At 40.1% G+C, this 24,024-nt stretch overlaps 1 protein-coding gene across 11 annotated transcripts in view; it reads left to right on the top strand.

The window, feature by feature from the left end:
- Nucleotides 1-24,024, top strand: part of rnf220a (ring finger protein 220a) — a 207,560-nt gene that overhangs the window by 154,364 nt on the left and 29,172 nt on the right. For 8 of the 11 annotated variants that reach the window (XR_007038727.1, XM_047368821.1, XM_047368820.1 and 5 more), the window contains 5 exons: nucleotides 8,907-8,955; nucleotides 12,714-12,809; nucleotides 15,916-15,958; nucleotides 19,046-19,170; nucleotides 20,913-21,042. Coding sequence is in view for 10 of the 11 variants with exons in the window: in XM_047368821.1 (XP_047224777.1) it covers nucleotides 8,907-8,955; nucleotides 12,714-12,809; nucleotides 15,916-15,958; nucleotides 19,046-19,170; nucleotides 20,913-21,042 (443 nt within the window). In the remaining variant the exon portion in view is untranslated. Of the gene's footprint in view, nucleotides 1-8,906; nucleotides 8,956-12,713; nucleotides 12,810-15,522; nucleotides 15,755-15,915; nucleotides 15,959-19,045; nucleotides 19,171-20,912; nucleotides 21,043-24,024 lie in introns of those variants that run through there. The other 3 variants (XM_047368823.1, XM_047368830.1, XM_047368831.1) reach the window with 2 other exon arrangements.

Raw genomic sequence — 24,024 nt, 5'->3', positions numbered from 1 at the left:
TTGCAGTGGAGAACTCTCTTTGTGTCTTTAGTTTTGCTATAAATCCAGATTAGCCGGTCCTGAAGGCTAAAGCTAACGGCTAGCACAGGAGGATCTGAGAGAAAAGTGAGCTTCTGTTGTTTGAAAAACACCATCGCTGTTTATGCCAAAACTTTTATGAACCTCTAAACCGTATTCACATTTACATTAGATGGTTATTTACACAGGAAACAGAGGTAGGAGGGAGTGCACCACCAATGACCTTCCTGTGTATAACTCACACTAGGAACACATGCATGGAACTGTCTGATATAAAAGCAAATGACAGTAAAATCAAAAATATAATAGTGGTTTTAGAAAATCCTTTTTTAAATTTTTACATTGCCTAACTTTTTAATTCAGTAGTTTCTCTGACAGCAAACGTGTTAAATGTTCAATTCTCTGCTTGTATTTTGCTCAGGAAGATTATTGATGACACACTACATCGTATTTAATTTCCACTTCAATTCCTGTGTAAATAATCATCAGCTCCTGTATCAATAAGTTGCTAATGCAACTTTGACAACAGTTCAAAGGTTCATAAAATAGCTTTCAAGCGAACCACTAAGACATTTTTGAGATTGGAATTAGAACAGTAGAAGTCTGCTTTGGTCTTGGCCTCTCTCTTTGTCTAGCTGTTAGCTTCAGCTTTCAAGACTGACTAATCTGGTTTTATGCTCAGTGAAGACGCCAAGATAGTCATTTACGGCAGATAGAATAGTAAAACGTTTTAACAGAACCTGACTTTGAAAACTCTGAACTATCCCTGTCATGGATAGATTTTCAGAGGTTCGTCTTTGTGGAAAACGTTTAGCTAGTGGTAATTACAGTATTTTTATACACTTGCAGTTGATAAAGGAAACTAACATTAACTGACAGAAAAATTAAGCAGAGACACAATCTGCTCACAATTACCAAGCTTTCATAAAATATTAGTTACAAACATTATCATGTTATGGCTGTTAGCCTTTTGAAAGGCTAACAGCTAGCCAGACAGCCACCTTTGGTTTTAGCTGATTTCAGCAATTAAAAAAACTGGAATGTTTATGACCATGAGATACAATGCTGTGTTAATGGATATTTACCTTCAAGACTTTCCCAATACATTGTTTGCTGCAGTTTTGCCATCTGTCAGTTTTGTCATATTCATCTGACAGAAGCTATACTAATAAAACTATATTTACTTAAAAAATCCCTCTAAATCTAAGTGAAAATTAGAAAACAAATGAAAAAAAACTGAAGGTGAATTAATTTAAGCATTCACTAAGTTTGAGTTTGAGTGGCCAGTTTCATTTTACAACAAAACAGACAGAAGTTGGAGGTTAAAGTAACAGCAAGATGCAGAATCGGTAAAGTCCACTTCAGATGGCTTCGAGATTTAAAGGCTAATTGGAAATGTTTTAGTATAAGTAACATACACCTCAACACATTTTTACTTTTTTCAGGGAAGTCCAAGATTTTCCATGTTTCACCGCAAAACCTTCCATCCTTTCCGCTGTTCTCTTAACTTTTTTCTGTTACTAATTGCATTGTTAAAGGTAGTAAATGGAGTGCAAAACAAGATAACTATAAAAAGTCTCGAGTCTAAAGGTCTTCAAACTTTTATTAAAATATAAAAGTGATTGCCTTCATCAGTGACTCATGTTTGCCTAGTTGTCACAGTGATAGATTAGTTGTTAGCCAAAAAGCAGAAGATGTGAAGATAAAAAAAAAAATACATAAAGGTGAACTGAAACTGAGGGGAAAGCCATTCATCCTCTTGTTATGTATCAGGGTGCAAGTGTGCTTCAATTAATAATGAAGGTTAGAGTTTGTCCTTCCCTCTGGATACCCAACTGGGGAGACTACACACACACACAGACACACACACACACACACACACACACACACACTCATTATTTAAGGAAATCGCATCATCCCTGGGTGAGATGGGATGGTGGCTAATGTCACGCTTGGCTGATTTACCTACTCACCATTAACCCAAAGAGACACTGAAGAAAAGTGAGGGATTAGCAAAAGTGATGCACTTTTAAACATGTGCACAAGAAAATCTAACATAAATTCTATTGTTTTCTATTAAGAAATGGAAAAATAGAGTGAAAAACAGCAGAGGGGTTTTATGTGGGTTATATCACAAAACTGACCTTATGCTAAATCACCCTCTGCCTATTCTTCTCCCTGGCTCTCTGCATGGTGGCAGCAATCATTGAAAGTGACAGTGGAAATTTGGTCCAATTTGTAGTAAATTTGCCTTTAATGACACTCGGCGGTCGCTGAATGAAAGAGCCATGGGTATGGAAACGAAGGGCTGCATGCGCAAGCTGCATCTGCTTGTGTCCTAATATCAGTTCTTCAGCGTGTTGCTATTTGTTTTCTGCTTCTTCTGCTCCCAACCCTGTTCTGTCTGCATGTAAATGGGTGTGGGTTGGATTAAAACTGCCAGCCTGTGCCCTCTTGCGACTGAGAGCTGTGACAGTTGTTCATGGGCCACAACTTCTGCGTGGACATGGAAATCACACACAGATGTGCAGTTTGGCAAATGAAAATCTATCATGCTCTGTACATGTCAGGTGGCTCTGAGGGGTGGCAAGGGACAAAGTAATTTACATACCCCATCATCCCCCAACCTCCTCCTCCTCTTCCCACCTCTGCTACCTTCCTCTCCCTCCTTCTCCATAATCAGTTTACATCCACAGAGCCAAACCCCTACCTCCCTGCCAGATGACACAAAAAAGCAAAAAGCAATCAGTACCTTCAGCTTACTGAGCTTTCTCAAGTCTTCCACCCTGTTGTCACCAAAATCCCACCAAGAAAACCCTTATCACTTAAAGGTAGTGAATGCAGGACGGCTGTCGGTCACATGTGGAGAAGCTCCCCTGACACATTTTTACATTTTGTTACGTTACAAGCACGAAAACCAAACAAACACATCATCCTATTGTTAACCTTGGTAAAGGCAGCATCATGGTGTTGGGATGCTTTTTTTTTGGCAGGAACAGGGAAGTTGGTCCCAGTTGAGAAGACTGTACTTCTACTAAGTACTGTCTTGTTGAGGCTCAATACAAAAATACAAAAAACCTTTACATACTATCTGGAAAAATCTGAATTCACAAGTACTACTTGCACTCCATTTTTTGGTTGTAAAGCTAACAAATGTACTGGCAACCTATCCAGGGTGCACCCCTGGACAAGTTGCCAGGTCTCGCCCGTAGACTGCTGAAAATAGGCACCAGCTCCCCGCAACCTTGTACAGACGAAGTGGTTAAAGAAAATTTATGGAAAGCTAGCAAATTTGTAATGATTCAGGAGGTATGACCTTTGCAAGACACTATATTCACATTTAACCAGGCTGAGGGTGGATGGGCAGTTTGACCTACTATAGAACAAACTGATTCACCTAGTAGCCCTGATTTGCTTGTCCATATTACATACAGCAGATGATTATTTAAACTTGCTCCATTTCCTGTTCATAATCTTGCAGATGTTGGCTGCATGTTCAGGCAGCTCAACAAGACGTCCCTGTCTGAATTGGTGGGACAGGACAAAGTCCTGTAAGACGTAGTTGTCAGAGGGACCCCCATGCACTCACCTGTCCTTCCCATTCACACTTACTTCATTATCAAAACACATTTCAAACTGTATCAATTCCAGCGGCTTGTTGGTGGGTTCCTGCTTGCCGTGTTTCTTTCTTTCCTCTTTGACATGGCAGCCAGCTGGAGTTTTCAGGCCCCCTAATCCCCAACATCAAAAATTCATAGAACCAGGCGAGCAGACGTGTTATGCCGTAAGAAGAGGTAGCCCCAACTTTCCTATCACTCCCTCTTTTTTCTTTCTCTCGTTTTCTGTCTCCTTTCATCATTTCTCTTTGTGTTGCCCGCTCATCCTCCCTCACCACATCTTTCTTTCACCTCAAATTTTCCCCCTTTTCCACTCTCCTTTCATCTCTCCATCACCCTCTCTGTCAATGTGGCAATTTTCCCCCATCGTGGCAGGCATGCAACTGCTGTCCTCTCTCTCCCTCGCTCCCTCTCTTGTCGCTGTTTGACACTGTCAGCAAGCAGGTGGAGGTGGCTGTTATTGTTGTTACCTCCGCAAAGGTTCTAGGTAATGAATAAAAGGGAGATAGAGGAAGAGGGGGGGAGAGAGATGAGAGAGGAAGAGATAGGAACAAAGTAAGAGAGGGGTGTGCGAAGAAGCGGGGGAGGTTGGCAGATTCAGCTGCATTACACGGCAGCTTGGTTGTGTCAGCCTATGTTTGCTTTCTTTGTTGCTGAAGGGTAGGCCAGCACAAACATGTACAGGTACAGGTGCACATCCTCAGATGTACACACATAAGAGAAATAGCTTTCATTTACACATGCTCAGTAGCATGACAATTGGCTACAGTTTGTAACATATAGGGTTAGATTTTGTAAGCAAAAGGCTTGACTAATTACTCAGTTTCAGGCCATTTGCTCAACTTATGTGTAGCTTATCTTTATGGTCTTACATTATTCCAGGTCATGTACTGTATTTAAATCTAGGTTTGTTTTTATTTTAACTGTCTGGTGGTTCTAACCACCTTTGGAAGAGCCTCTCCTTCTGCCCCCTCACAAGAAAATTAATCACTGAAGAGAATAAAGGTGTCATCAGCCTCAATCTGTATTTCAAGTACTTTGTTCAGTCCACAATTATTCAGTTCAAGTTTGATCAGTCTAAGCATATTACTGTCATATAACAAGTTTTGAGGTAGGACCAACGTGCAAGAAGGATTTCCAGGAAGAAGGTGAATGAGGTAAGTTGAGTTTTAATACTCTTAACTCACAGCCAGGCAAGCTGGGAAAACAATCGGTGTCTATGGAGCCAGTACCAGATCCAGACACAAGGTACATAACCAGACATCACGGTGTGCTAGACAGAATTTCAACAAAAAGGAACCAGCGGGAAACAATGAAAACTAAAGAGCTTAAATACAAACGGGGAGAGCAGGGTGAACCAATGAATAGAGGGACCAGGTAATCCGGGGAACTAGCAACAGGTGTGGGCTAGGCTGCAGGGAGACAGAGGATAAACAAAGGACCAGACCAAGTTAAATGAACAAAACAAAAACACAAACAAAACTCAGACACTGGCTGGATATGACAATTACATTTTGAACAACACCTGATCAAATTCAGTCCAAATATGAAATAGCCCTTTAATTTAGCACCATATCAGAAGCTGTGAAACAGGTACAAACCTTATTGCCATTACCCTTTTCAATCACATTTTCTTGCATAGTTTATACTGTCCACTGTACAGGTTGGAGACTGGTCCCCATTGAATGGACATGCAAATAAGCCATAGAAAACTTGTTCTGGTTGCAAGTCACCGATTTTTTATTCCCCAACATGCTTTTGCCACCCCGTAGGCCATGGCTTCCTGGTCAGTGAGCCATATTGCCCATATCAAAACCACTGCTCCAAACTCAAATGCTGCTTTTAAAGAGAACAGAAATATTAACTGCAACAATCTGAGTGCCATTCACACTGGGATGGTTTTGTGTGAATATACAAACATTTTGTATTGCTTTTACATTGTAATATTGTTAGAGTGGCATTTAGGGACAGTTGAAATGTTCTAAAAATGGTTTCTAAGTTGCAAACATCACCTTTATGTTTTATATAGATAACCAATACACATTGTTTCATAAATGACAGACATATTTCCACTCCTGTGTGTATGTGCTACCTGCTCTTTTCTGCTCTCTGGCAGAGGTACATAGAGAGTATGGTTATTACCACTGTTTATGGTAAACATTTTAGAAATGACAAATAGAAAGAAGCAGGGTTTTTGGTGTTGACAGTCAAAAATAAAGGCCATATTCATGTTTCCACTGTTCCCATTTCCATAACCTCTTGTCTTCCCATCTTTTTGGGAAGTCCTAGAGCTACCTGGCTCTTCAAACAGATTTTTCAGAGACACACCTGAAAATCAAGGGTTTCTGAGATGTGCATGCAAATTACAACATTTTATATTCTCAGTTAATAATATTTAAACTGGCACTACAATTTATGTATTTTGAACTTGATAGAACTAGTTTCACATATTGAATATTAAAATTCCGTCTGCTCATAAGATGCCAATGATAACTAATCATGTATCGTCTTCTTGAAATGGTTTACAATGACACTGGAATATTTCAACCAACATCATGTGACTTGAAAGCTGATTCTCCTTCTTAAAATATCAAAATATTTGGATGCACAATCAGAAACAGACTGAACATATTGACACAATTCTGCTGTGTTTATGTATGTGTGTGTGTGTGTGGGGGGGGGATATGTGTGTCTGTGTGTGTGTCCATCTATGCTGTGTGGGCTGTGAGCTTAGCAGCTTTCTGTCATCTGCATCATTCCGCTAAAACCAAACTTGAACCAAATGGCAACAGTTATTTTTTTAAGTTTAAATACTTCCTTAAGTTTTATATGGAGCTGAAGAAGAATGGACCTTTTTATACACAGGAAGCTAAGTTATTTTACTTTGCAAAAGAGTTAACCTTTTATTCCTTCCTTTAATTTTTTATAACCATCCCTCATGGTGAACACCACATTTTCAAATACATCCCATTTGGTGATAAACTTACTGTAATCAAGCTGTGATTACCCACAGGTAAATCAAAATATACAGCTGAAATCAGATATTTATTTGTACTTTAAAAAAATCTGTGCTTTTTTTCTTCACCTTCTGACATCAAATCATACTAAACTTTTGATCTTTTACTTCATTTAGGATAATTAAAATTAATAAAATGTGGTAGAATATTTTGTATGACTTTCTTGTGTGCAAGTGTGCATATATTAAGATTACTATGGTATAAAACCCATTAGGAAAGCCCAGATGATGATGTCAAGGTTTTGTATGTTACTGGTAAATTCACAACATCTGGGGTTAATAGAGGCACACCTCAATCTCACTGCTCCCTTGTGCGACTTCATGGGAAAATCACCAAATTTGGTTCAACTTTGGGGACAATTTCCAGTTCCCCAAAGGTGCCATGTTCATCTATTAAAATAACAAGTAAAAAACCCCTTGGGAATGTCTGTGTCATTCATGAAGGAGACAAGTTCAGTGTCCCAGAGATGGTGCTAAATGTTTTGTTGGCTGAATCTGGTAAGAGAGTGTCATTATCCACAATGAAATAGGTTCTCTACCAACATGGGCTGAAGGACTACTCAGTATTGAAGCAGCCAAAACTCCAAAAGCAAATAAAAAAATTATTACAGTTTGCAACTGCAGTCATGTGGTCTGATGAAACTAAAATTAAAGTTTTTGGCCATAATGACCATCATTACATTAAGAGGACAAAGGGGGAAGCTTGCAAGCCTGAAAACACCATCTCAAATGAGAAGAACAGGGGTGGTAGCACAATTATGTGTGAGTTTTTATTTTACTACAGGGGGACTACTGGGCTTCACAACATAGATGGCATCATATGAAAAAAAAAACAATTTTGAAACATCTAAAGACATCTCCCAGGAAGTTAAAGCTTAGGCACAAATGGGTCTTGCAAAGCCTAAAGTCAATGTTTTGGAGAGGTCATCACAAAGCCATGATCTTACCCCCATATAAAAGGTGTGGCCTGAGCTGAAAATGTCAGTGAGAAGAAGGCAACATGCAAACCTGACTCAGCAGCACCAGTTCTGTCAGGAGGAATGTGCCAAAACTACAGCAAACTGTTGTGATGTTGCGATAACCAAAACACTTGACCCAATAGATACGGTTTAAAGGAAATTCTATTACATACTAAGAAAAATTGCTAACTCACCTGAAAACCAGAAAGGTTTAGTCTAATTTGATGTCTTAGAGTGAGAAAAAAGGTCATATGTATGTTAAAAATGAAAAGGGATTGATGCTTCACTGGTCTGTCCTTGTCCAGCAGTTTGTAAATTCTTCCTTCAGATAAGTAACACATAAATAAAGCCTCTTATTTTTATTATCCACCCATTCAGCCATTGAAAAATGAAATCCTTTGTCTAGCAGGGCATGCTGTCAGATTAGAGGTTGCACTCAATTCAGTTTTGGGCACTGTTCCTTCCTTGATCTGCCACTATCTGTTAGTCTGCGAGTGTAGGAGTGAGTGACTGCGCCTGTGTGAGCGTGTCCGAGGGTCTGGACTGCTAACAGGGTCTCAAAGCAAACGTGACAACCCTGCCTCGCCATGTCAATGTCAAGCCTGTTGCAACACTTCATGAGGCTCAGAAAAATGTATCTCTGTGTTTGAGTGAAAGAAAGTGAAGGGGGGTAGGAGTTAAGAAAAAAGAGGGGGAAATAGAAGGAAGAAGGAGTGGATCAATTGAGAATGAGTGCATCAGAAGAAGCCATCAGAATGGAGTAACAAGCAGAAATGTCACATGTCTGGTTTGTTGGCAGAATAAAGCACAATACTGTCAATTTTACACATTTTGACTTCCCATCCTTCATATCCAATCTAAGCTGTCTCACTTGTTTCCAGCCAGAGTGAGCCAATTGATGGTCCTCAACAGATTTCATACTCCCAGTGAACATAATTTGGCAGCACTGACGAATTCTGTTGTTTCCTTCCTCCTTATATTTTCTATGTTTATATGTGGGAATGGTGAGATGAAGAAGGCGTTGCTTTTTATTTACTGCTGCTGTAATTACTCTGAAACAGTAAAGCAACGGATGAAAAACGGGTCAAGGAGAAGAGTGCCAGATAAATTGCAAGCGAATGCATTAACAAGAATCCAGTAAATTGCTCTCCAATGTGCTAAAAATGTCCATATATTGCTTGTTTTATCCAGGGAAAAAGCTGAACAAGCATGCATTGTGTGTCTAGACTCAGCTGAGCACCACATTATCTTATGAATCTTCACTAAATTCCTTCTCGTCCTGTTTTCTGACTGCAGTAAGAACCCCTCGTCCAAGGATGGTGTAGCCACTCCAGGAACTCCCAAGGTAAGAGCATACTTTCAGAGCAGTGTCTGCCTTTCATGAGCATGTGATTTACTTGTTAATATTATTTATAATATTGCTGGAATGATGTATCACTGCCCACTGTTTTCCCAGAGGAAAACTGCACACATCTTTTCATATATTTCACACCCACAAGCTTATCCAGAACTGTGCTCTGTGGTTCAACAGGCAGCTGGTCCACAAGGAAATTTTTTTTTTTTTTCCAATAAATGCGACAAGGATAGATTTAAAAAGACAAACACTGTCAAATCACAAGAATTACTAGGAGTGTTTTCTGCTAGAGTTTTAAATTACCTTGAATTTTGGCATTTTCCACTGTCAATAATTACAATTCATGCAAAGTATTCATACCCTATGCCTCTTTTCACATTTTGTTGCAGTAAAACCACATACATCAGTGTATTTTAATACAATTTTATCTAATATACCAACACAAAGCAGCGCATAATTGTGATGTGGAAGGTAAATTACACCTTTTTTTACTAATAAAAATCTGAAAAGTGTGGTGTGCATTTGTACTCAGCCCCCTTTTACACTGATAGCCCTAATTAAACCCCAGTTCAATAAACCTCTGTTGCCTTACTGCAAGAAGGTCCTGGGTTCGACTCCTGGCCAGGGTTCTTTCTGCATGTTCTCCCCATGCATGCGTGGGTTCTCTCCAGGTACTCTGGTTTCCTCCCACAGTTCAAAAATATGACAGGTTCATTGGTTCCTCTAGAGTTCTCAGAGTTGATGTTAGGAAGGATAGAACTAAATTCAGGGTAATCCAGGAAGAAAACCTCTTAAAGGACTTGAATCTGTGGAGGTTACTCCATCCAGTAGGGCAACACTAAACAATATAGACAGAGTTACAAGTGATGGTTTAGATTAAAGAATCTGAGACTCAGCTATTTTGCAAAGTAAGTGTCCAAATGTACAAAGCTGGGAGAGACATACTCTCCTAAAAAAGGTGGCTCTGCAAAGCAATGCCCCAGGGGCTGATTGCAGGTGAACGATATACTTTTCAAATGATTTGTATCGTCTTCAATCCATTCTACAATTATGTAGTCATTTGTGTTGGTCTGTCACACAAGGTCTCGAGGAAATATACTGAAGTGTGTGGATGTACTGCAACAAATTAGGAAAAGGTTCAAACGACATAAATACTTTTGAAAAGCATAATTGAACACACCAACTCAGTAGTAAGTAAATAACAAGCTGAACAGATTCTAAGCAGTTTTATACCTCAGTTTTTGACTTAATTATTTTCTTTTTCATAGAATAATATATAAACAAAGACCTACGGTGACTTTTCTTAAAGGCCAAACCTAAGCCACCATTTCCATGTTTGTTTTCTACCACTAATAACAGCTCAGGTCACAGCTGAACACTACAAGGCAAAGGCCTTTGACTTGCACATGAATCCACCAGGGATCCTGAATAAATCAGTGGTGTTTTTATCCCCAGCACTTGGGCAGAAGGTGATGACCTGGGCTTAAAGGAGTGCTCATGGTGGTGTGGGATGGGCTTGTACTCCACTATAGCAGGCAAAGGAGGGTTGAGGGGTGAGTGCTAGATTTCCTCTGCAGCCGTGACTGTGCATCGTATTGCTGTTGTTTAGTATTCTGCGGCAGGCCATGAAGAATGAAGAGGGCCAGTCTGAAGCATCTGGGCTTGTTGCTGTTCTCTCCTGGCTGCTATGCACCACCCACCCATTTTACACCCAGGAATAACCCTAAAACACCTCTTCGTGTCTTTTTAAGCTGCACTTGCAAGATAGTTTTAAAGGGTAAAACGTAATTTCTGCATTCTAAAATGAGCCATATTCAGATATCTGACACCATAGGCTGCAGATATAGTAACTAACCTATTAGGTTTCAATGCTACTGTTGTTGTGCGGATCTTTTTGCACGTTGATTTAATTAGTGCTTTTTAAAGACCAAATTTGGAGAAAGACCTTCATTTATAACCTCTTTGGAGATTACCGTTAAATGTCATATTCTAATGATAAAACTTGAATATATTTCTTGACCACCCCCAGGTAAAGGTTTCCTGACCTTTTTAAACCTGTAGAAAAAAGAAGAAAGATCAGACACACACTCACACACACACACCCAGAAAGACAGAAAAGCACCATGCATAATGTCCAATTTACTGTGGCAGCACTGGAGGTTGGTCATTTCTCACATATTATTATTAGATTACTGCTGTCGAGCACTTAAGCCTCTGCTCTGCCCCTTTCCACTTGATTAATAGGGGACGACTGTAAATACAAATATTTCACAGCTGCCTTGTAAAAAGCGAAAGCAGCCGCATAGGCACAAATGAAAATACAAGTACGGAGAGACAGAAAGAGAGAGAGTGCGGTCTGAGTGTTGTAAAAGACAGACAGTACCTTTCCTTCCTCGCCTGTTCTCTCATATCCCCATCTTCCTCTTACCACCATTGCTCTTTAGTCACTTGCGAGAGTCCCCTGACTGTCTTTGTCACAGAGAGTGAGTTAGAAGAGCTTTTATCTCTTTTATAAGTGCACATGCGCAAGAGCAGCCGCACAAAGTTTTGCTGGACAGATTTATGGACAGGCAGTGTCCTGTAATGTCAGATGTTTACCCTCTCTCCTGCCACTGCTTTACTCCACTTCCTTCTGTTCTCTCCAAGAGCTTCCTTACTTTCCAACTGCTCTTTCTTCCCTAACTCCTCTTAATGTCCCATAAACATTAAGTCTAATCAGAGGAAGGGATTTTATAGACAAAGTCAGGCAGGTTACAGTCATCATCGGTGACGTGTCGGCCTTAGCAGCTGAGGCAATAACACTGCTGGAGTTCTCGAAGGGTAATGATTCTAAGCCTTTACTGTGTTATAGATCTGTGTAAGAAATAAATCAAATTTTAACTTTTGTAATGCATATAAAGACTCACATTTTAGACTTTGCTGCATTTTTTACAGTAAGTTGTAAAATGAATGTTGCTTAGATTTGCATTACACATGTGGTGTCTTTAATCAGTTCTAACACGTCATCTGGTGCTTTAAATGGTTTCTCTTCTTGGATCTTTAAGTTTGAAGTAAAGAAGATCTCCTGCTTCCCTTTCTTTTACTACAACAGTGTTTGGCACTTGCAAATATATGAACACTTTAAAATCTATTTAAATTGTACACTTAGTCAGACACTAATTTATTTTCCCTTAAGCAAAACCTTCAGCCTAATTGACCACCACACTGCTGAGGCTGACCCCTGATCATTTGGATCGCTGTGCAACAGCAGAACAGGGCAGTTATTCCTCAGTGCTCTAAGTTGTTGAATTCATAAGTTTCTTGGTTACAGAGTTTTATTTTAGGCATTTGACCTACGTGAAGCATCAGTTAGAAGCAGTTTTTTTTGTAAATCCAGAAACTCAGTAGGTTGCTGTTTTCTCTTTGGGTTGTCCTTTGCAAAAATCCCAAGCAGCTTTTAGCAGACGGTATTTTTTCATTGCAATCTGGGTAATGCAAACAGCTATTTGGTCTTGCAGTAATTTACATAAATATACTGAGAGACAGTCTGTCCTTGTGTCTTGTTTCAGAATTAGACACTCAAACACAGGTTTCGCTCATTTAGCACCTACAATTGGAGGTGCAACATATCAGAACAACATTGTACTAAAAAACCAACAAAAGCTGAGGCATGTGTACTTATTCAATCAGTTTTCACATAGGTGACAACATGACAAGATCATCTGCATAGTAGATTATTTTTTTCTTCCTCTTTCTTTCTGTCTCTCCAGTCGATGCTTTTGTCTGTGCACATCAAGAGAGAGGGAGAGTCTCCGGTGGTGTCACCCCTGTCATCCGAAGATGCCCACCACTCCGACAGATATCAGGTCACATAAACATGGACACATACACACCACTCGGGGCAATCATGGTTGAAGTTATACTTTTCTGTTAGCAGGGAGGTCACCTCCTTCAATATAAAATGGCAGAAATATATTAAAGGGATTTGATTTTTTTGTCTATCAGTTCAAGTAGGATTAATTCTTTTCTCACTAACCATCCAGCTCAGGTTGATTATGTTTTATATTTTTAAAAGTAATGTTCCATCTGTATTTATCTGTATTTGTTTCTCAGTAATCACCTCCTAATCTGACCAAATATTCAGTGCTGCAATTTAAAAACTTAAACGTTATCCTGTCATTAAAATAAAATATCAAACAGGTTAAAATAGAAAGGCAAATTAAGGCTGTTGTACCAAAAAGTATTTTATCGTATAATGCATTTAATTAATTATGACACATATCAATGTAGCAGAATATTATGATAAATCTGGGTTTCTGATGCCTTCTCAGCAGTTATGTTGAATAACAGACCAATCTTCTTTAATCTCAGATGTCACCCTGACTGCTTTTATCTCTTCTATTCATCAAAGTTTGTTCGGGTAATTCTTCTGGCTGTGATATATCTCCGGGTTAAGTGGGTTTCCCCCTTAACACCATAAAATAAGAACTATTAAGTCCATGCAGACGTTACATCCATACGTTTGGGATGACACATCTCATAATGACCTTTAAGCAATAAAGGAGATTTTCTCATTTGGTGAAATTGCTGAAATCGCCTTATATTATACAAATGATTAAGTCGATGGCGACTTATTTCAACACCTTGAGAGGAAGCATAATGGAAGACTTTACCACCTCCTCTTTTTCAGTCAGGTCTGAGTGCTCTCTGCTTCCTCGCGTCTTCTGAAAACCTGACCTGTCCTCAGCCGTTCAGTGAGTGTATCATAATAATAAGGTAGTGGTGGTGATGCACAGCCAGCAGGCCAATAACTCAGAGAATGAAGAGGGGAAAAAAGGATCAACGAGGGGAAGGTGAAGGCCTGGCTGCTCAACAGTTTCCACCAATAGAAGATGGGCTTACAATAAGCTGTTGCAGTACCAAAGAGAGGATATTCATAACTGTAAGAGGACATTCTTTAGTCAGCATACTGTGCTTACAGTGCATACAGTGCTTTATATTGAATCCCAGCAGACCTGAGTGATACAATCTGCAAGTGACAGAGGTGGATAAGCCAAAGGAGTCTGACCTCACTTAATTTCATAATACTGTACATTTATTGCAGAGGCTATTATTTTTAATGACGCAGATAATTCACCCCAGGCAAACTGAACTAGCTCGGACCCTAAATGTTCCCAACATGCCCACAAAGAAAAAAAAAAAGAAAAACACTAATGATTAATAATTTATTTTGCAACTGCCAGTAATGAACAGTACATTTACTCAATGTTCAGAAACTTTTACAGATTCCGCTGCCTCTCCTCTGCAATAGACTGATGTGCCCTTGACTGACATAGATAACAGTAAACTGCATATTTTACACTTTGTAAGAAAGAAGAGAAATCCCTCAAAATACTTTGGCTAAATGTGAGAAGAATATATATATATATATATATATATTTATATATATTAGAATTAGAATCAGCTTTATTGCCAAGTAATATATATACACACACACACTGCCGGTCAAAAGTTTAAGTTTTAGTTAAAGTTTTGCCTTTCTCATTTAATAATTTTCTTCATGTTTATGATTAATGTAAAAGAACTTTAATTATGTTATAGATTCCTTAAAGTAGCCGCCTTTTGCTGTGATGACTGAAATATTAACCTTTGGCCGTATCTACAATAAACCTCTGGGAAGATCTTTCAAGACTCTTTAGAAAACCATTTCATGTGACCACCTCATGGAAAGAATGTCAAGAGAGTAAAGCAGTAATCAGAGCACAGGGGGCTATTTGAAGAATCTAAAATATAAAAATGTTTAGTTATTTCACACTTTTTGTTTACTTCATAATTTCATGTGTGTTGATTCATAACTTTGTTGCCTTTGGTAGTTAGGTTAATTGGTCAATCTAATTTGCCCTGAGGTGTGAACGAGTGTGTGCATGGTTGTTTGTCCTGTATGTCTCTGTGTTGCCCTGTGATGGATTGGCGACCTGTCGAGGGTCTACCCTGCCTCTCGCCCGTAGACTGCTGGAAATAGGCACCATCTCCCCTGCGACCCACTATAAAATAAGCAGTATAGAAGATGAATGAATGAAAAAAAAAAAATAAATATATATATATATATATATATATATATATATAAACTGACATTTGTGGTTGTAGTGTGAAAAGTTCCTTACACAAGAACCTGAAAAGAACCTTACAAAAGCACTGAATGTGGACAATCTTTCTGCAAACTGACAATTACCTTTTGATATTTTACTTCTCTTGTAACTCAGACATTTAGAGAACAAAACAGTGATATGTAATTTCCAAAGTGGTCATTTGGAATAAAGATAGCGGCACCATCCAAAACATAAAAGAAAAACACTAAACAGTAATCAAGATTAACTGCATAAAGGTTGTGAAACACTTTCTTTTGAGATAGCAAAATAAATAAATAGTATTGAAAGTAGTATAATAAGATCAAGTGACAATAATAACACCCATCTAAAGGATCAGAATTGTCTCTTGGAGATTTGGTGTGAAACCCGTTGCTTCCCCCTAGTGACCAAGGGGCGAAATAACTACCAACGTCTGTCTACTTCCGTCTCCGCGGCGATCACATGATCACAACAAGCCAACATGGCGTCAGACATGGCAGCAACTAGCCGAACCGGGCGCCACTTTCAATCCTTTTCCATCCGCATGAATTTGTAGCCACAGCGCTTAGTGCGTTGGGATGTAGAGAATCTGGCGGCAGGCCTGAGCTCTGTGCAGCAGCTAGTTTTAGCAGGTTGTCGGCAGGGACCACAGAGTCATGGAGGAGGTGGAAAACAACAGAGAAGTAGGTGGAACTGTTTACGCTGCCTATGTTGATAAGCGCCTTCAAACGTATCCAAAGCAATCCTACTCAGAACAGCGAGATTTGCATCTGCAAACACTGCATACTGTCTAATGACCATCTAATGATTATTTCCTCCCTCTCCTTTTTTCTTCTCCTTGCAGACATTTTTAAGAGTTCGGGCAAACAGGCAAACAAGACTGAATGGTATGTACACATATCATGTCTGCTCTTGAGTGTTGTTTGATAAGCATATATTTGAATACATGTGTTGTTCAACATTTTGAATATAATAAAATATAAAAAAAATTATATGTTTGTGCTTGTGAAGTGGCAGGAGGTAAGATGTAAGCTTAAATGAAAAATGATAGCAAATTACTTCTTTGGCAGTCCTACGAAATCTCAAAGAACACTTGAATGAAACACTTGTTAGATAAAAATGACTACATCATGAATTTCATATGGCAGATGTGTACTTTCATTTTTACAGTGATATTTAGTACTGCAGGTCCCAGATGATCTCACAACAGACAGCTGGGGATTTGCCCATAATGATAATTTCTATTTTTTTTTTTCTGGGTTTGCTGACTTCTAGTTGTTTTTAACAAAAAAAACAAAAACGCATCTTTTACAGTTAAAAAGTGCACTTTCTCAGTGTAGCCGTCTCCATGGAAACGAGAAACCCATTTCAGTGTTTGGCCAAAAGGCCTTGCATACTTCTGGAACATGTTTACACTTTGTCACGTTACAACCACAAACTTTAATGCATCTATTGGAATTGTATGATATAAGCCAACACAATGTAGCACATAATCATGAAGCGGAAGGAAATTGATGCATCTCTTTTTTTTAAAAGATGTTACTAATAGCAATCTGAAAAGTGTGGCCTGCATTTACATTTACCCACTTTTACTCCGATATCCCTACATAAATTCCAGTGCAGCTAATTTCCTTGCAAAGTTACTCTAAATAGTTCATAGAGTCCACCTTTGTGTAATTTCATCTCAGTATACAGGTCCTTCTCAAAATATTAGCATATTGTGATAAAGTTAATTATTTTCCATAATGTCATGATGAAAATTTAACATTCATATATTTTAGATTCATTGCACACTAACTGAAATATTTCAGATCTTTTATTGTCTTAATACAGATGATTGTGGCATACAGCTCATGAAAACCCAAAATTCCTATCTCACAAAATTAGCATATTTCATCCGACCAATAAAAGAAAAGTGTTTTTAATACAAAAAACGTCAACCTTCAAATAATCATGTACAGTTATGCACTCAATACTTGGTCGGGAATCCTTTTGCAGAAATGACTGCTTCAATGCGGTGTGGCATGGAGGCAATCAGCCTGTGGCACTGCTGAAGCATGAAGTGCTCCAAAATCTCCTGATAGCTAGCTGCATTGACCCTGCCCTTGATAAAACACAGTGGACCAACACCAGCAGCTGACACGGCACCCCAGACCATCACTGACTGTGGGTACTTGACACTGGACTTCTGGCATTTTGGCATTTCCTTCTCCCCAGTCTTCCTCTAGACTCTGGCACCTTGATTTCCAAATAACATGCAGAATTTGCTTTCATCCGAAAAAAGTACTTTGGACCACTGAGCAACAGTCCAGTGCTGCTTCTCTGTAGCCCATGTCTGGGGAATGCGGCACCTGTAGCCCATTTCCTGCACACGCCTGTGCACGGTGGCTCTGGATGTTTCTACTCCAGACTCAGTCCACTGCTTCCGCAGGTCCCCCAAGGTCTGGAATTGGCCCTTCTCCACAATCTTCCTCAGGGTCCGGTCACCTCTTCTCGTTGTGCAGCGTTTTCTGCCACACTTTTTCCTTCCCACCGATTTCCCACTGAGGTGCCTTGATACAGCACTCTGGGAACAGCCTATTCGTTCAGAAATTTCTTTCTCTGTCTTACCCTCTTGCTTGAGGGTGTCAATAGTGGCCTCCTGGACAGCAGTCAGGTCGGCAGTCTTATCCATGATTGGGGTTTTGAGTGATGAACCAGGCTGGGAGTTTTAAAGGCCTCAGGAATCTTTTGCAGGTGTTTAGAGTTAACTCGTTGATTCAGATGATTAGGTTCATAGCTCGTTTAGAGACCCTTTTAATAATATGCTAATTTTGTGAGATAGGAATTTTGGGTTTTCATGAGCTGTATGCCAAAATCATCCGTATTAAGACAATAAAAGACCTGAAATATTTCAGTTAGTGTGCAATGAATCTAAAATATATGAATGTTAAATTTTCATCATGACATTATGGAAAATAATGAACTTTATCACAATATGCTAATATTTTGAGAAGGACCTGTATAATACAGCTGTTTGTTGAAAACCTCTTGGGTGTTTTAGAGAACTTTATTGAATAAACAAAATTAAGACCTAAGAACACAACAGACAAGTTAAAGATAGACATTTTATAAAATATTCCCAAAGCTTTCAACATCTCACGGAGCTCTGTCCAATTTTTATTGGTTTAAAAAAAAAAAGCCATCTATTTACATTTCTCTTCTATTACATAAAATCCCCCCAAAATACCCTAGTATTACTCTATACCCTATAGTTTTTGGTTTTAACGACATAATGTACAAAAAGGTCTTTTGCAAGGCACTGTTCTGATTTGGCATCCAGAGAAATTCTCTCCTTGTGGGGACTTTAAGGTTCATGCCATACACAATAAGCAGCCTTTTTCTCCCTCTTTAAACAGTGCTTCGTTTGATTAGTGTCAGGGCGAGAAATGACATGGAAGCCCCGTCTTTTTTTGCTCCCCCCATGTTCTTGCCCTGCAGTTATGACATGCTGCCTTATGTCCTCCTCTTTTTCTTCTTCTCCCTCTGTCCATTGCCACGGTCCCTCTTGGCCTTCTTTGCTTTCCCAGCCAGCTAAAAATTAATGTCCCCGCGCACCATTTGCAGTTAAGAAAAAACGACAGAGATTCAGGGTTCAATGACGGCTGTTCGGCCCTGTTAAATTTCTAATTAAATGGGTGGATGGGGTGGAGGATGAGGGGTTGCCATGACAGGAGGGAAGGCGAGGGAAGAAGCGAGAAACAAAAGGAATAGAGCAAAGGCAGTGATGTAGAGAAGAGTGGAAAGGACTGAGTGTCGCATCCAGCTGTTTCTCTCTGAACATGTTCCAGAAGCTGGCCAGTTTAGTCAGGTCAGCCATCTTTAATTATGGGTATAGGTTTGTAAAGAGCTCAGAACAGGGATTAAGGCATTTTCTAAAATAAATATATTTATCTATATATTTTTTTCTCTCTTTCCTTGTCCTTCTGCTCCAGCCCGTATAGGCAAGATGAAGAGGAGGAAGCCTGAGGAGGGGGGGCAGGTATGTCCGCTGTGCAGTGCCCCATTGGCTGGGAGCGAGGAGGAGATGAGTAGACATGTGGAACAATGCCTGATCCAGGTAGTACAACCCCGGCCCTAGAACCCTGCCTACCGCCACCTGGACGGCCTATGTCTTCCCTTCTTTTCCCACTCACCTCTCTACTTCCTGTAGATTCTGAGCAGTCCCATCCATGCTGTACTGTAGAAACAAACAAAGAGAGAAACTTCCTTTTCATGGCGGCTTCTTGCAGTCACATCATATTGGATTAACTGCGAATGACTTGAGCAAAAAGGGGACTGTTGACGCACGCAGTCTGTTTCTGCAGACTAGTGTTGTTTTAAACCAGCCAGCTCTCATCTGCAGGTTATCCCATGTGACACGGTTGCATCGTGCGTCTGACAGAACTCTAGATGTAGCCCTCGCTACCAGTTACTCCTCACCTGTCCCAGCTAAACATCACACTCTCTCGTTGGTACATACTTAACAGCTATCTTCTCCTTTAGAGTAGACCTGAGGTACATCACTGCTACTAATGAACTCCTTCTCTGTCTCATGTCACTGATTGTCAGCCATCAAACTTCCCCGATATACTAATCCTTCTTCTCCACCAGCATGGTTTAGATTTATTAGTAGCTTGACTGTCGCAAGTCATGTAAGTTATGAGTTTTTCCATGTGTTGTAACAGTAAATGGAGCTAGTGTACTCTGCCTTACAAAAGTATTCACTCCCGTGTCAGTTTTCTTTCATTTTGTGACATGTTCGACATCTAGAGAATGGAATTTCTGCCCAGCCATCTTTGCAGAAGAGCTCAAGTTCAGTCAGAATGGATGGAGAGCCTCTGTGAGCTGCGGTTTAGCCACAGATTTTGAGTTAGATTTGGTTCTGGACTTTGACTGCACCATTCTGTCACATGAATATGTTTGTAACAGATTTGTGGTGCTCACATCTAATATCTGTCATGTCAACAGATTCACCCACCCGAGTTTTGCAGCTCCTCCAGAAATAGCCCGTCTGCTTCTTTGAAAAATGCAATCCTCTCCTGGCCCATCCGTTTAAGAGGACGGCCATCTTCTGGTAGTTTTGGAGTTGTTCAGTTTGTTTTATTTGATTTCAAACTTGTTCATAAAAAACAAAATAATGATAACATGAAGACAAACTGATTTGCTTGTTTTACAAGTTTGTAAAGTTCTGGCTTACTTCATTTTTGGAACCAAGTTAGAATGTTATCAGCTCTGATCTAAATACCTCCACAATGTTCTACCCGACCTGTCTGCTGAGTTCCTTGATCATCATGATGCTGTTTGTTCACTGATGTTCTCTAACAAACCTCTTAGGCCTTCACAGAACATCTGGATTTATACTGAGATTAAATAATAGGTAGATTTTATTTACAAATTAAGTGACTTCTGATTGGAGTGCTCTGGATTTTATTACGAGGTGTCAGATTAAAGAGGACTGAATACAAAACTTTGTCCATTTTTGTTTGGAAAAAAATGTAAAAACCAAATTTCATTGTCCTGCTATTTCACAGTTCTGTACTACTTTGTGTTGCACTGACACTCAGTACAACACACTGAAGTTGGTGGTTGTAACCTGATGTTAAAGGGGTATGAATACTTTTGCAAAGCATTGTATTGTAAAACTTGTGAGAAATGTTTCTCCTGAAATTCAGCTTTTTAAGCCTCATCTTAGCTGTGTTGTAAAGTACAATTTGAAAGGGTTCCCAGAGAGTTATTAAAGTGCTTATTTGAAAAATAAATAATGCAGGGTGTTTGTCGTCTCTTGAAATCCTTTCTTGTTTGTGTGTTTTTGCGTGCCAGCGCGAGGGAGCTTTGGCCGACGAAGACTCCGCGGACATGGACGGAGAGAACGGGCGGGGCTTTGACGAGTACGAATGGGCGGGTCAGAAAAGGATCAGAGCCACATCCTTACTGGAGGGAGGTTTCAGAGGTACAAACACATCTCATGTGGTTCCTTGTTGGTGGTGTTTCGCACTAACTGCAGACAGGTTTTCAGTGCTGTGAAGAAACAGGAGTGTGTGTGTGTGTGTGTGTGTGTGTGTGTGTGTGTGTGCGTGCGAGCCCGGCCACCTGCTAGTTGATGGTATAGGTGTCTGGTCGTGTGCTTTTCCGGTGACTGACTGACCTCTCTGAGCTCAGGCGTCACAGTCAGTTCCAGCAGTTTGTTCTCTCCTCCTTTCTCTTCTGTCTGTCTCCTCCTTTGTTTCCCTGCTCATCCATCATTCACCGCGTTGCTGTCCAATGTGAGCACCGTTAGCTCTCTGAGACCGATGTCGAATGTGACCAGCGAGCGCTAATGGTACCTGTGGTCTAGTGGCAGCGCATGCTGGCCCGGGGTCAGCCTGACTCGGCTCGGCTGAACCCCACACCACCCTCTGTGCGTAGGGAAGGAAAACACATTTAGCTGGGCAATTGACCCGCTGGTCACCGCTTCGTGTGTGTGCCCAGAAATGCAATTATAGAGCCGGATAGGAGAGCTGGTCATTGGGGAGTGCAGCAGCAGCAGCAGCTCAGGGACACAACACACCTTGTGTGTAAAAGCACTTAGCTCACTATGGCCCTCTGTTTTTGTAAGTTTCTGGACATTTATTTAAGTCTTTATTTTCTTTATGTTTTGCTTATTTGCAGAAATGGTTGTCTATTTTTATATAAATTTCAGTAGAGCTTCTCTACTCCTTTTTTTTTTGGCTTGCAAGAGATCAGAACATATTACTTTGTGAATGTAAGTTTATTTAAACACTAAATTTAGCCAAATCCACAGATTCAGATCCTCAGCCTGATCCTGTCTGGTCCTGTAGAACCTGCACTCAGCTGATTGTCAGTCCTCCTTTGACGGTCTGCTTTTTGTAACCGGAAATATTCCCAAACTTTCAAGTTCTGACATGTTCCCTTGGCTTTGGAAAAAAAAAGGCCTTAGGGATGGTGTGAGTGAAATTCATGCATTTATAAAGCTGTAGCACTATACTGGATGATCTGTGTCTAGTTCTGTTATTTCTCTAATTTAAATTCATTTTTCTACACAGCTGTTGTTTTTTGGTGTATGCTTCTTTTGTCAGGAGTTTTCTAAATTTATGACAAATCCTGATTTTAAAGACTAATAAAAAAATTCAGTTTGAAAAGGAGAGAGGAATTAACTGTGTTGCAGCTCTCCTGCAGGTTGAGTGTAAAAAGCATACTAATAAAACAAGACATACAGGTCCTTCTCAAAATATTAGCATATTATGATAAAGTTCATTATTTTCCATAATGTCATGATGAAAATTTAACATTCATATATTTTAGATTCATTGCAGACTAACTGAAATATTTCAGGTCTTTTATTGTCTTAATACGGATGATTTTGGCATACAGCTCATGAAAACCCAAAATTCCTATCTCACAAAATTAGCATATCATTAAAAGGGTCTCTAAACGAGCTATGAACCTAATCATCTGAATCAACGAGTTAACTCTAAACACCTGCAAAAGATTCCTGAGGCCTTTAAAACTCCCAGCCTGGTTCATCACTCAAAACCCCAATCATGGGTAAGACTGCCGACCTGACTGCTGTCCAGAAGACCACTATTGACACCCTCAATCAAGAGGGTAAGACACAGAAAGAAATTTCTGAACGAATAGGCTGTTCCCAGAGTGCTGTATCAAGGCACCTCAGTGGGAAGTCTGTGGGAAGGAAAAAGTGTGGCAGAAAACGCTGCACAACGAGAAGAGGTGACCGGACCCTGAGGAAGATTGTGGAGAAGGGCCGATTCCAGACCTTGGGGGACCTGCGGAAGCAGTGGACTGAGTCTGGAGTAGAAACATCCAGAGCCACCGTGCACAGGCGTGTGCAGGAAATGGGCTACAGGTGCCGCATTCCCCAGGTCAAGCCACGTTTGAACCAGAAACAGCGGCAGAAGTGCCTGACCTGGGCTACAGAGAAGCAGCTCTGGACTGTTGCTCAGTGGTCCAAAGTACTTTTTTCGGATGAAAGCAAATTCTGCATGTCATTCGGAAATCAAGGTGCCAGAGTCTGGAGGAAGACTGGGGAGAAGGAAATGCCAAAATGCCAGAAGTCCAGTGTCAAGTACCCACAGTCAGTGATGGTCTGGGTGCCTTGTCAGCTGCTGGTGTTGGTCCACTGTGTTTTATCAAGGGCAGGGTCAATGCAGCTAGCTATCAGGAGATTTTGGAGCACTTCATGCTTCCATCTGCTGAAAAGCTTTATGGAGATGAAGATTTCATTTTTCAGCACGACCTGGCACCTGCTCACAGTGCCAAAACCACTGGTAAATGGTTTACTGACCATGGTATCACTGTGCTCAATTGGCCTGCCAACTCTCCTGACCTGAACCCCATAGAGAATCTGTGGGATATTGTGAAGAGAACGTTGAGAGACTCAAGACCCAACACTCTGGATGAGCTAAAGGCCGCTATCGAAGCATCCTGGGCCTCCATAAGACCTCAGCGGTGCCACAGGCTGATTGCCTCCATGCCACGCCGCATTGAAGCAGTCATTTCTGCCAAAGGATTCCCGACCAAGTATTGAGTGCATAACTGTACATGATTATTTGAAGGTTGACGTTTTTTGTATTAAAAACACTTTTCTTTTATTGGTCGGATGAAATATGCTAATTTTGTGAGATAGGAATGTTGGGTTTTCATGAGCTGTATGCCAAAATCATCCGTATTAAGACAATAAAAGACCTGAAATATTTCAGTTAGTGTGCAATGAATCTAAAATATATGAATGTTAAATTTTTGTCATGACATTATGGAAAATAATGAACTTTATCACAATATGCTAATATTTTGAGAAGGACCTGTATGTGCCCAACAATCACACCTCAACATAACTTCACTTGCCTGTGAAATAAAATGTAAGCTTTATGCTCTGTTACCTGGATTGATGAACTGCTTTCAGCTCGATTTAAAA

Source organism: Girardinichthys multiradiatus, chromosome 6, assembly GCF_021462225.1.
Source record: "Girardinichthys multiradiatus isolate DD_20200921_A chromosome 6, DD_fGirMul_XY1, whole genome shotgun sequence".
NCBI classification, from domain to species: Eukaryota; Metazoa; Chordata; class Actinopteri; order Cyprinodontiformes; family Goodeidae; genus Girardinichthys; species Girardinichthys multiradiatus.
The sequence above is the reverse complement of the archived record's forward strand: the minus strand, read 5'-3'. Positions and strand labels throughout refer to the sequence as shown.